This window comes from Balaenoptera acutorostrata, chromosome 20 (genome assembly GCF_949987535.1).
Source record: "Balaenoptera acutorostrata chromosome 20, mBalAcu1.1, whole genome shotgun sequence".
Lineage (NCBI taxonomy): Eukaryota > Metazoa > Chordata > Mammalia > Artiodactyla > Balaenopteridae > Balaenoptera > Balaenoptera acutorostrata.
The window spans coordinates 12,015,479-12,028,496 of NC_080083.1; the positions used below are offsets into that span (position 1 = coordinate 12,015,479).

Genomic DNA, 13,018 nt, shown 5'->3' on the forward strand with positions numbered 1-13,018 from the left:
GATCGAACCTGTGCCCCCTGCAGTGGAAGTGGGGAGTGTTAACCACTGGCTTGCCAGGGAAGTCCCTTAGTTTTTATTTTTAATCTCTGTAGCAATTGAATTGAATTGACTATTGATGTCCCTTCTAGAAACATCTTCTCTAACCCATAAATATCATGGCTCCATTTTGGTTCCCTCTGAATCTGACTGCTACCTTTATAGTTGCAGCTATATATAAGGAAAAGTAAATCTCTTTCCCATCTCAGCTCCCCAGTTCTGCTATCAGAAGTAAACACTATTTAATCTTTCAGAAATCTTACTCTCCCCCCAACACACATGTATACACAAGTGTGATTTTGTGTGTCTGTGTTTATAACAAATGTATACATAGCATACACTCTGTACTTTCAACATTGTCTTGATATTTTACTAGCTCAGTAATATATATCTGCTTCCCTTTTAACAGTTGCGTGTTATTAAGGATTAAGATTTATATCTTGAAATGAGAGGTAACACCAAGAACAGCTGACCCTGAGCTCATTTCATTTCTTGTTAATGAATATTTACAAAGGCACTGTTTTCTTGGGAAAGAAGGGGCTCTGTAGGAGTGCCATAGACATTATCCAGGCCATTAGAGAGCTGTTCACCTAGCCAGTTAGACCAGGCATAAAAAAGGTTAAACCACATGCAGAGCTCTAGTGGGAGTAGAAGCACGGTGCGGCTTTGAGAAAGTATGACTGGTACTGAATGGTTAGGACGGAGGTTAGACGTAGGGCTGCGAGTGAGATTAGAAGTCTCTAGAGTAGAGATGACCATTCATTTGGTATAGAGAGCAGTACATACTAGGGCCAAAGACAGCATCTTGCACAATTTCCACATTTAGGGGACAGAAACACGTGGACTGCTTGGTCACAAGGAGGAGAGCTAGGAGAGTGAGGTATTACCGACCTCAGAAAGGAAGTGTGTGGATGGTCACCAGTGCATGACATAAGGAAAAGAAAAAGAATAGTTCAGTTTGGGGGAAAAACGGATGGATTGGTGATAGGGGGAGAGTTGTTGTTTAGTAAGTAGTATATTTGGTGGCAGTGTAGAATGAATTGGAACTTTTGGAATCATCTGTGTGAAAGATAATGGGGAAAACTTCCTTGATACTAAGCTGTTTAACTCATGGACTGCTTTCACTTAAGAATGGTTGAGCTTATTGGGACACTTACCCTTGAATGACGAATTACTTTCAATATTGTCTTTAACATCAAAAAGTGTTAAAAGTTTTTTTTTTTTTTTGGAAATCACGCTTGTCTTTTTATTTTTTTAGGCCTTTTAAAAAGATTAAATTGTGTAGCCACATGGAAAACTAATGATTTGATTCTAGTTTTAGAAATAAATGGAACAAGACACTTTCCAACTAAACCATCTCCGGATTTGTAGGTTAGAAATCAAGAATAATGAAGTGTAAGTTTGAGGCAAAAAATACATACTTAAGTTATTTTGTAAAGACATACAGTTGATATAATTTCCATTAATATAAAAATGGTGTGATTTTTTTAACAACGCCACACAACAGAAGATTTATTTTAAACCAGAAATGGGATATGCTTACAAATTGTAAATGACTGTTTTAGGTCAGCACCGTTTATTTGAGTGTTATGCAGGTAATTCAGTTTCACATTTCTCTTTCTAGAGAAAAGAACAACAAACTTGCTTTTTCTGTACCAAGGCCTTTTTTCTGTCTAGAATATATTTTATTTAAAGGGTGGGGGGGAGTAGATTTTTCTTTTCCTGCTGAAGAAGCTAAAGCTATTTAAAGCTGGGTCCTAACTACTAAAAGTCTCCAATACCTGATTTTGGGTAGTTAATGACTTTCTATAGTCAGCCCTCTCTGGAGTATTTTTCTTTAAAACCTCACATGGAAACAATTTAAATGGTTCTTTTGTGGCCCTCAAATTTCTTGTTCATATCTATACCCAGTTCTTTTTCAGCCCTGAGAGGTTAATTGGGCAGGGGTAAATTTGGGTGTGATATGTAGTCTCTGGAAAAACATTTACGTAACATAACCTAAAAGTTACAGTCCTATTCATAATGATTTCTCTTGAGTATCAGTCTATGTCTTTAGATTTTCTAATAAAACGTGTGCACATATGTGTATCTGTGTGCAAACGATAGAACCTGATTGCTGGTGAAGGTGGTATATTCATATTTGGTGGATTCAGTGCTTTGCTGGGGACCATTTACATTGATTGGTATGAGCCCTTTGGAGAGAAATTTAGCAGTCATTCTACTTCTCAGGAGCTGTCTTAGGGAGGCAGTCTAAATTCGGGAAATAGGCACATGTTCGGCCATAGATAAGCCCACAGCTTTCTTCCTGCCCACATCAGAGCTCTGGTATGGTTGAATTCGGGTGATTGTAATATTGATAAACTCATTCGGGGATTTAGAAGACACACTGAACTTTTCACACGTCTGGTGTGAGTTAAATATTTGCCATGGCTCTAAGTACCTTGGGCTTCATTGTTAGGAGTTTAAAATTATATCCCTTGGATTCCGAGTCATCTTCTATTAGACTTCTTTGTGACCAGCATTGGCTTGGCAGGTGATTCAGACTTCTGTGTTTCTGGAGTACTCGATCCGATGTAATAGTAATAGGTATTCTCCTCCCCTGCCCCCTTCTATTGCTCCCCCTACATACTCAAAGGACACGTTCATATAATAAAAGCTCTGAAAAGTCCAATCATTTAATTCGACTTTTTTTTAAATTGAAACTAGTGTTTTCCTAACCTTTTGAACAGTAAACTCTGCCACTTATTAATTAGCTCTGTGACCTTGTCTCTCTTTTCTCTGTAAAATGAGGGAAACCCCTTCATATGGTGATTTATGAGCATTACATGAGATAAGTTTGTGTAACACTTTGTATACTGCTTGGCACATAATAAGCACTCGATAAGGTGGTAGTTTTTATTTAGATGTGGTTCTTCTAGTCTAATTGAACACATGAGATCAGCAGATACAAAACAATAGGAAACTCTAATTAGGAGAGGAGGTCAGTTGTCGGAGGCTTCGTGGATAAAATAGGTTTGGACTGAACCTAGAGAAATCTAAGTTAAGGCTTAGTAATAGAACTTTCTTCACTGATGGAAATAATCTATATTTGCAGTGTCCAACGTGGTAGTCAGTGGACATACTGAGCACTCGATATGTGGGTAGTGTGACTGAGGAACTAAATTTAAAATTTTATTAACAATTATTTGAATTTAAAATGAAATGGTTGTATGTGGCTATCATATTGGAAAAGCACAAAAGTGAGCTTAAAGTGAAATGAAAAATTTGTTTCCCAGGAAATGGAATACAAATAAAAATTTCTAATCAATTCTTTTGTAATTTATAATATCATTACATAATGCTGTTTGCTTTCTTGTAGGTCTCCAATTGAGAAACATGGCACTGTTTTTCCTGCACTCTACCCACCTATTGCTGGACTTCTGTTGTAACAAGTTGGCAAACACTGGCTGGAACTGGGCTGCAATAAAACATGCCAGTATCAATGCTGACAAGAGCCTAACAAGTGCCAACTTACAGATGATTACGCATTTTGAATTCTAATGAACTGTTTTAACCTTCAGGAAGAATTGTAAAGACCTGTACATAGCACAACATGATCCGGATAATATATATACTGTTCATGTACATCCACAAACACACCTTGTACCAAATAATGCTTTCTTGTAGTAGAATAAGAATCATGTAAATTCTAAAAGATTTTAGCAGGTTTTCTTTCCCTATTCATTGTTTCTTACCAGTTTTAAAAGACTCCTTAAAGCATGTCAGATAAAAAGCAATTAGGATTAAAAATTTCCATTTAATTTCCTTTAAACCATTGAGGCTTCATTAAACTCTTTTCACTTACTAAACTTTGTATCTTCTTTGTTTGGACACACTCCCCTTTGCTTTTATCTCTTCTGTCTGCCAGGAAGTTTTCAAATCATTTAGTTCAAATACTGAAACACTCAATAAGCAACTACTTGATTTTTAATGATGACTTCAGAGGAATGGTCATCACTAGGTGCTTCATCCCTTTTGTATTATACTTGCACCCATCTCTTGGATTGGATATAGCAATAACATTTTTTCATTGTTGAGAGCTCTTGAATTCAGTCATTTTCCCCAAGAACTAAAAAGAGTTGGTTCTGAATTCAATTCAGATTTAAAATTATTGAAATTTATCCCAAACAATACAAAATTCTGATTTGGTTTTATTTTTGCCCTCAGTTACCTAATGTGAAGGTTGGATGAATAAAGCATGCACAGCTGCAGGCTTTCTACTTAACTTCTGGGTTTGCTATTAGAAATGCTGTTTACCCACACACCCTTCTCCTTAGCCCTTCATATTTCTTTGCCTCTATTCTCTATACTGCAGATTTTTCTCACCTATTGTACAAAGAAATTGCGATGTATATTTTCATGTAATTTGATTTTGGAATTCTGTCACCTTATGTAGTGAGTTCTTCCAAAATATAATTTTTTTCCAATAATTGTCAAGTTGTTGGCTTTTATTGTATTGAATGAAGGTTATAATAGAGTGCCAGAGAAGTGCAGTTTAGAAAAATCTCAGGTTGTTTCCTTATGCAAACAAATTTAATACTTGAAAATCACATGGCCATGGCAGTATATGTATTGGGTTCTGTATAGATTCTTATGTGAATCTCAAAGCATTACAGGGATGGAAAGGCTTTGCTATTTGACATATACAGATTTTGCCACTGACATAGTGCACTTGGATTTTTATTACTGTTTGAGCATAAGTATATTTCATATCATAAGTTTTCGAAAATAATTTCAGGAAATGTAAAATGAGCATGTGCAGTGTTAAAGGTGGGCCCAGGTTCCTCTGTGTTTGAGGCTGGGACTGGGAGGTAGTCTTTGGCATATAAGGGATAGAACTTGAGACAGTACCCGTTGGGACATGGTGTTTAATTGTAAGAATCAGTGAGAATTGGTGCATCTCTGCTCTGTGGGGTTTGGAGAAATGCTTTGGCAGAAGAGTGAAAGGATTCCTGCAAGGAGCCCGTCCTTTACGAACTTTGCATGTCTTTTTTAAAGCAGAAGTAAAATAATTGAGGATGTAGTCACAGTAGAGAGTGATTTTTCTAAATCTCAGTCTCTTCTTCACTCCGAAGCATTAAAAAAGCCCATAAATGTGTAATGGCTGAATGTGAAATTGTTTGATTCATTGCAGCCCAATTTCTTTCAAGAACTTGGCGTGTGACTTTACTTTTTCAAAGACTCTGTAAACATTGTTGCCCCAAAGTGCCAGTACTGCATGCCTACCTGGGACTTTGAATGCAATCCCTTTTTATTCTTTAATCAGAAATTGTTCACATGGTGCTTGCTTGTGGCAAGATGGAGTCTGAATTTTGCTCTCCTATTGCTGTAATTCTGCTAGCAATCTCTTGAGTTAAAACCTGGGATTTGACTCTTCAGAGAGGAGCAAATGACCTAGTAACTCAGGGACAACTATTCTTGAACTTTAAGTGCCACATTAATGCAGTTACTTTGGTGGAACCATGTGTTCTTTAGGGCTAGATCTTGGGGAGTAGAAGGAGAGCCAGGAATGAGTGCAGGTCTCATGACACCCCTTTCCATCTGGTGCCCTGAGCGTGCTACATATGGAAACACAGGCCTCGAGAGATGTTTTGGCTTCTTTTCCTCTGTCAGAGGTGTCATCTGTGCCTTTCCCCGTGTTCATCTGACTGTGAATCTAAATGCCTCTACATTTGATGTTAAACCACACTCAGGTGACACTGATCCAGGTGGCTTTTGTCCCAGCAGTGCCTCATCATTAGTGTGAGTCTTGTCTGCTTCAGGAAAAGGATTTTTCTCCCTGACCTCGTGCCAACTATCAACAACACCTGCATAGTCTTATGGATTGTAGAACCGTTGCCTGTTTCCTAAATTTATTCCAAGTTCTTGTAAAGGCTTATCGATTTCAGTCTATGCTTATAATGGGATGGATGATCTCAGTGGCTTTCTGGCCTCTTGTGAGTTTAAAATCCAAATGAGGTTGGTTTTCTTGTCATTACAAGGTAATATTTTTGTGAGGTTATTCCACTAGTTCTGTGATTACTTGGGTGTCATAGTGTCTTTAATGGCCTTCATTCTTGGTTGTGAAATTTTATTTTATATGCTCATTCACCCTCTACAAATCTGCCCATTTGGGGTTGTGGTGCCTGTGTATTTGCCTGTCTGGTCCCCAGTTGGTGGAATTACCTTTTGTGTACTGCCACTTCTCAGCATCTTTGAAATTTGACATAATGTTGCTTCATTCCAGTTTTTTTGTTTGTTTGTTTGTTTTTTTAGTTCTGTAATTTGTTGATTGTATTTAACTATGTGAGTTCTGTTGTGATGTTTACTGTATTGTAAAGCACCTCGATCATGTGATGGGTGCTCTATAAATCAATAAATGATGACTTAGAGGCTGTATCATGAGCTATTTTGGTTTCAGGATGCAGGTCTCCAAAGCAAGTTATGGGATTCTTTCTATATAAACAGCACATGATAGCAAAGGGTCCACAGGGGAATCTAGATAAAAAATTTTTTAAACCTTATTTAAAGAAGGAACCAGAGGGTAGGAAGTTCACTTGACTTCCAACCTGATAAAATGGTCTTAAAATTTCCAGTACACGGCCAACCACCATTCTTAATCAGAATTTCGTGCATGCTGATTTAGAACCTTATATAAAATAAAATGAGCACATGTTAGAGCATTATTTGGGATTTTGTCTTTGGCCTAGACTGGTTCTACCATGAAGATAAGCCAAAAGGTGAAGAACCCAGTCTCAAAGGTCAACTGGAAGAGAACACAGGCACCATCTCAATCACCACCTTCCCTCCTCTAAACAGATGGGCAAACTTGGCCAAATACCTGCCCAGTACCACTCAGTAAGTTAGTGGCAGATGCAGCAAGAACTGAGTACTTTTTTCCCGTTTTTTCCCCCTTAATTTTAACAAATTTTTTCCTTTTTCTGGAGGACTGCAAACCGCAACAGGATTCAGGATGTGAATATTCAGCTTTTCACCCTGCATCTTTATATATAGTTTATATGGATTTACAGTGTTAGGTGTTGAAAGCTTGTCTGTTTTGATAGAAGTTGCCAGTGGTTTTAAGGCCTCTTCCTTACAAACTCTGAGAAAAGAACATAGAGCCTGATTTCTTAATCACAAAGAAGAAAATCCTCCTTGAGAGCAGTTTGGGGAAAATGGGGCCTCATTTTTCAGGGTTTAATTTTTCTGAAAAATATATTTGAAATAAAACTATTATAGAAAGGTCTAGATGATGTCCCTAAACTTTAAATATCAGTTTTAAGCATAATCATCTACTCGAGGTATATAGCAAAAAAGTTTTATTCCCATGCTGTCCAATGCAGATGAACAGCTTTTGACTTTGCCTACTGTGTGCAAGGCCCTAGGCTTTGAGGAAGGATCAGTTGATTTTCTCCCTCCCTCTCATAAAGATAGAGTTGGTAACACCGCACCAAATTAAAATTGTTCATTTCCTGGAGGACTGCAAACCCCAGCGGGATTCAGGTATCTTTGGTTGCTCAGTTTCAGATGGTGTAACTTGGCTGCCTAGGTAGGACTAGGCTTGTCTCTTGGAGTCTGCACACCCCATTGGGCTGCAGTGAAGGAGAAGGGGAAGGCTTTCAAAAAAGGCAGCCAGACACATCTTAGACATAGCTGCACAGAAAGTCATAGATAAGGTACTTGGTTTTCCCTTACCAGCAGTCTCCATTAGGAACAAGTGCAGTATAATAGTACTGTGTGTGTTAGCACTGTGACCTCTCCTTTAACCCTCATGAGCACCAGCAATCAAGTTCCTATTTATTGAGCCTCCACTTTGTGGCAGGCTTGTGCTAGATGTGTTTCGTAAAGGATCTAGTCAAATTCTTACAAGGATCCTCATTCAGAAACAGGTTCAGATTAATTTGTCAAGACTGTACAGCAAGTAGGTTTCATGGCCGGGATTCAGTTTCATGACCTCCCTTACATACTGCGTGCCATTACTTCTTACCTCCGGGATATTTTTTCCCAGGTCACGAAGAGACTGAGGCGTTTTGAGGCTTGTACTTGAACCCAGTTCATTGGACTACCAGTCTAGTGATTCCCTCCCTATCCCCTTCTACCATGATATGACACTACCTCCCCAGAAAGAGTCTGTTCCCCTATGCACTCTTAAGGCAGGCAGCATTTTTCCCTTCCTGCTCTTCGTGCTCCCTGTCCGAGACAACGTCATACAAAGTTCCTCTACATCAGACAACAAAACATGAATTAGGTCTAAAATGAACCATGTTTCAGTGCTCAGATTTCTCAGGTCATATCTAATATTGTAGCTCCGTCCAACCCTGTTGGGTATTGTAATTCACTGAGTACTGTAGATGCTTTATTTTACAGGGTGTATTAAGAAGTCCTATAGCTCAGGGGTTTCAAGCCAGTAAGAGTGTACTCAGAAGACAAGGGCCCAGAGATAGTTATATTACAGACATCGTTAAGAAGAGTGCTCTCACCTCTGCTAGAGGGCTTCTTGAAGGTAGTCCGTGACGAGGAGGTAGTGAAGCCCTTGAGTTGATTAAATCCCTTAAGATGAGTTCTTGTTTGACTGTGGCCATCTAGGCCAAGCAAACTGAAAGGGCACAGATTTGTTTATTGCTACATGTGTGCTGCTCTGAGGGAGAGGGTCCCTGGTTTTCATCAGATTCTCCAAGGTCATGATCCCCCAAGTTATTAAGAACCATGGATTCTAGTCCAGCTCCCTCTTGAAATTGATGGAGAATCTGAGATGGCAGCATAGATTGTGCAGGGACTTGACCATGATCAACACAACAGATGAGTTGCAGAGCCAAATCTGAACCCAGTTCCCCTGACTCCCGGTATAGCTCACAGCAACAGCTCATCAAACATTTTGAGGGCTTCCCTGGTGGTGCAGAGGTTAAGAACCCGCCTGCCAATGCAGGGGCCACAGGTTCGAGCCCTGGTCCGGGAAGATCCCACATTTCATGGAGCAACTAAGCCCGTGTGCTACAACTACTGAGCCTGCGCTCTGGAGCCCGTGAGCCACAACTACTGAGCCCGCGTGCCACAACTACTGAAGCCCATGCACCTAGAGCCCGTGCTCCGCAACAAGAGAAGCCACCGCAATGAGAAGCCCGGGCACCGCAACAAAGAGTAGCCCCTGCTCACCACAACTAGAGAAAGCCCGCGCACAGCAACGAAGACCCAATAGACCCAATGCAACTAAAAATAAATAATTAATTTAAAAAGAATGTATTAAAACAATTTTAAGCACCTGCTGTGTGCCAGACACTAGGATGGTGCTGGTGAAGAGACAAAGATAAGTCATATGATGTAAAACCAGGCGTCAGCTATGACAGGACTTCTTCATCACATTTATGTTATGACCCAGGAAATATTTGTAGGGCACTCTGAGATAAACAGATGAGGCTGTCTGTGGCCAGAGGAGACTGTCTTGCCTGGCTACCCTAGTGGCCCCAAGGGCTCACCATTTAGCACACCTATAAACCATTCTTGACAGACAGGGAAGCTTTGAGCTACGACACCTCCATTGAGCCTGGCAAGTGCTCTCCTGCCCTCTAAGCTCTGTTTGCTCGATGCAGCTGCTCTATGCACCTCCCTGCCCACACCTCCTCCACATCTTTAGTCTCTTGTCACAACTGGAACGCTATTTCCCTGAGCACACCACCGTTCTTACACATTTCAATACCCTCTCCCCTTTCATCTCCCAGGTGTCCCTCCCCCAGAATTCCTCCTCCTTCCTCAACATTTTAACCCCATGATTATGTTTACCATGATCTAAACTCCAAATTCCTTCTCCACTCCACCTCACTACCCACTAAATGGTTAACCTTGGCAGCACCTAAAATTTCTCCACCTTCAAATCCTCCCCCTTTTCTGTTCTGACACCCTCATCCTGTTCTCAGATCCTTCCTTCAACCTGTCATCTCTTATTCTTGGCTCTTCTCCAGGGCCACCACTTCCCCCCGAAGTCCTTAACTGTGGATGCTTCTAGGAATGGGTGCAATCCGCATTCTTTTGATTGTCCTTTGAGTAAAATTCTGTTTTGACAGGTTTCACACTATTCACTTATATTACTCGTTAGCCCTCTTTTTTGCTATTAGTCATCCCCACATTGACTAAAGATTTTAGCACCTGGTTTACGGTCTCCCACCTTCTCTACCTCTGAATTCCAATATCTGATTTTTCGAGCTTCTCACTTCCACTTCAGCTACCATATTACATGGCTCTGTCCTGGAGTTTATTGTCTCCTAGTACTGTTTAACTTATGAACTTCAGTTTGCCATCCTAACACAGGGCTCTCACAACCTTGTTCACACTGCATTGGTCTTCAATATTATAGAGACCTGCAGTTTTATGACTCGTACATCAGCCTCTACCCAATCTGCACCAGAGCTATATTCTCACAGCACTCTCAATTTCTTTTTGGCAATGAATCCCAAGCCCTGGGCAAATGCTACAATCCATATTCTCTGCTTCTGCAGCCAGGTGGCTGAGTTCTGCTAGAAAAAAGTGACCCATCCACACACTCAGAAGGCACCTGCAACCAGGCCTTCCAAATTCAGGTTCCTCTCCCAAATTTTCTTCACTCTTTTTTGGTCCAGTCAGTGCTTGATAAGTTCAGAGCCTCGAAAATATAGGTGAAGAGAGCTAGGCTCTCGGTTCTTCCCACGTCCAGCTACCTCCTCCACTTTCATTCACTGCTCTTACCTAGTCTCGACCCCTCCCTCTCCCTGGCCCCCATGACTCTCGCGAGACTTGGGGACCTCCGTTACGCACTGCCCAAGTTGAGCGGCGCACTTCTCGCGAGGCTGAGGCAGGGCTGGGCCCGACATGGCGGAAGGTAGGTTTTTTGTGGAGCAGCGCGGGAAGGCGCGGAGCTGTGGAGGCGCTGCTGGCTGGGCGAAGCAGCCCTGAGAGGGAATGGCCGGGCGTGTTCGCTTGGGGCACAGCGGGTCTCGCGAGCCTTCCTCTCCAGCCTCTGCCGGGCGCCTCGGGCCGGGGTACTGAGCGCTATTCCTATAGCAACGCCCCTCCCGGCGTCTCCGACCCCGCGGGACCTTGGCAGGGTGCCGGGCCGGTCGCGAGGTCCCGTGCCGGCACTAAATGCAGCCTCGGGGATCCCGAGGGCCGCCGGGGAGGCTCCTTTGATTACCGGCGGTGCTGGGACGGCGGGGGACGTAACCCTTCTCCTTAGGAAATCGAAACTGCTGTCCTGGCAGGTCCCGCATCCGGAAGGGGTACATCCCTCCCCTGCGAAAGAGCTTAGGACTCTTCCCAGGGTGAGGGGTGGGGGTGAGCCAGGGCTGTCACGGGCCAACGAGCCAAACAGGAGGGGGCTGTAGGCTCTGGGCTCCCCAGCAGCCTCGGGATTCGGGGCGGCTGGGATTCTTTCCCCAGGTTGAGAGATGTGGACGGGAGGAGGGGGTTTGCTTGGTAGGGGAGTTGGCCAAGGTCACGCTGCTCCTAAGAGATGTGCTAAACCAGACCTCGACTCCTTTGCCTCTCAGTCCTGTCTTTACCCGCTTTTGTGGCACTTTCTTTGTGCCCCTGCAGGTGAAGGCAATTTGGCCTCTCGGATTGAGCCTCCCTTAACGTAGCAATATTAGAAGCCTTCATTGTCAAAGCCTTGTTGTACAGGTGGCGGGAAAGGAGACCCAGAGATGGGAGTTACCTGCCAGGGACCCTAAAGTGACGCTGTCGGACCTGGCTAGTGTGCTTCTCCTGTTCACCCCATTACTGGAGGAAAATACTCCTTATTTGACTTAATGTTTATTGAGTGACTGCAGTGTGCTGGTCCTCCACCTGTCCGATTGGTTTTGAGCTAAGCTTTGTCTGAACCTACCTTTACTTGGATCTTACTTTTGGGCAGCACCTGACAGTTTGCAGGCTTTTCTCATTTGGATTAGACTTGGCAACAACCTTGTGAAGGAGGTCTGGCATGGATGTTACTTGCACTTTATAGATAAAGGAATTGAGGCCAGAGTTCTAGAGATATCCGGGTCAGGCACCCACTTTTTGTCTGCTCTTTCTACCATGTTAGACCCCCTGAGGGGGAAACGTCAGATAAATATTGTATGAAAGCAGAGGAGGATTAAAAGGAACAGAAGAAAGCTGAGGCATCCCCTGAAGCTAGTTTTTGAATGAGTCACAGAATGTTGTTTAAGATTTTTTAATACAGTGGGCAGCCAGCGAAATGGAGCTTTTTGCCCTGAGCAGTGAGTTGGGGTGGAAAGGTTCAGGAAGGCTTTATGTGAGGTGACGGGGACTCCATCGCTTTTACAGCAGTTAGGGAAGTTAAGGAATGTTTTGGGAATACGTTACCAAGATTGAAATTGTAGAAGGCAGTTGGTTTTTCATTCAGCAGTTTTACTGAGCACCTGCTGTGCCTCGCAGTCCGGTTCCAGCCTGAAGAGCTCCTACCGGCTGAATATGCTGATTGTTATCCTGCAAGTGCCTTGAGATTTGTGTTAGGATAACCTTGAGAGACATGCAGCTGGTGGAGAACACACCTTAAAACATCCTTTCAGGGTTAAATTGGCAAGGGAGTACAGATAGGTAAGCATAGTCAGAAGGTTCTGACTCGACGGTTTTTTTTTTTTTTAATTAATTTTATTATTTTATTTATTTATTTTTCGGCTGCGTTGGGTCTTCGTTGCTGCGCGCGGACTTTTCTCCGGTTGCGGCGAGCGGGGGCCACTCCCCGCCGCGGTGCGCAGGCTTCTCATTGCGGTGGCCTCGTTGTGGAGCGGAGCATGGGCTCTAGGCACGCGGGCTTAGGCAGTTGTGGCACACGGGCTCAGTAGTTGTGGCTCGCGGGCTCCCGAGCGCAGGCTCCGTAGTTGTGGCGCACGGTCCCAGCTGCTCCGCGGCATGTGGGATCCTCCCGGACCAGGGCTCAAACGCGTGCCCCCGGCACTGGCAGGCAGACTCCCAACCACTGCGCCACCTGGGAAGC

General features: G+C 42.9%; 2 protein-coding genes across 6 annotated transcripts in view; both read left to right on the plus strand.

The window, feature by feature from the left end:
- The window catches only part of UBE2G1 (ubiquitin conjugating enzyme E2 G1), a 98,262-nt gene extending 91,809 nt beyond the window's left edge, over positions 1-6,453 (plus strand). For both annotated transcript variants that reach the window (XM_057535932.1, XM_007177417.3), the window contains one exon: positions 3,395-6,453. The gene's annotated coding sequence lies outside the window, so the exon portion shown is untranslated. The remainder of the gene's footprint in view (positions 1-3,394) is intronic.
- Positions 6,454-10,820: 4,367 nt separating this feature from the next.
- ANKFY1 (ankyrin repeat and FYVE domain containing 1) overlaps positions 10,821-13,018 on the plus strand; it is a 75,688-nt gene continuing 73,490 nt past the window's right edge. For all 4 annotated transcript variants that reach the window (XM_057536295.1, XM_007177419.3, XM_057536296.1 and 1 more), the window contains exon 1: positions 10,821-10,903. In XM_057536295.1, coding sequence (XP_057392278.1) covers positions 10,894-10,903 — 10 coding nt within the window. In that variant the 5' untranslated portion in view covers positions 10,821-10,893. The remainder of the gene's footprint in view (positions 10,904-13,018) is intronic.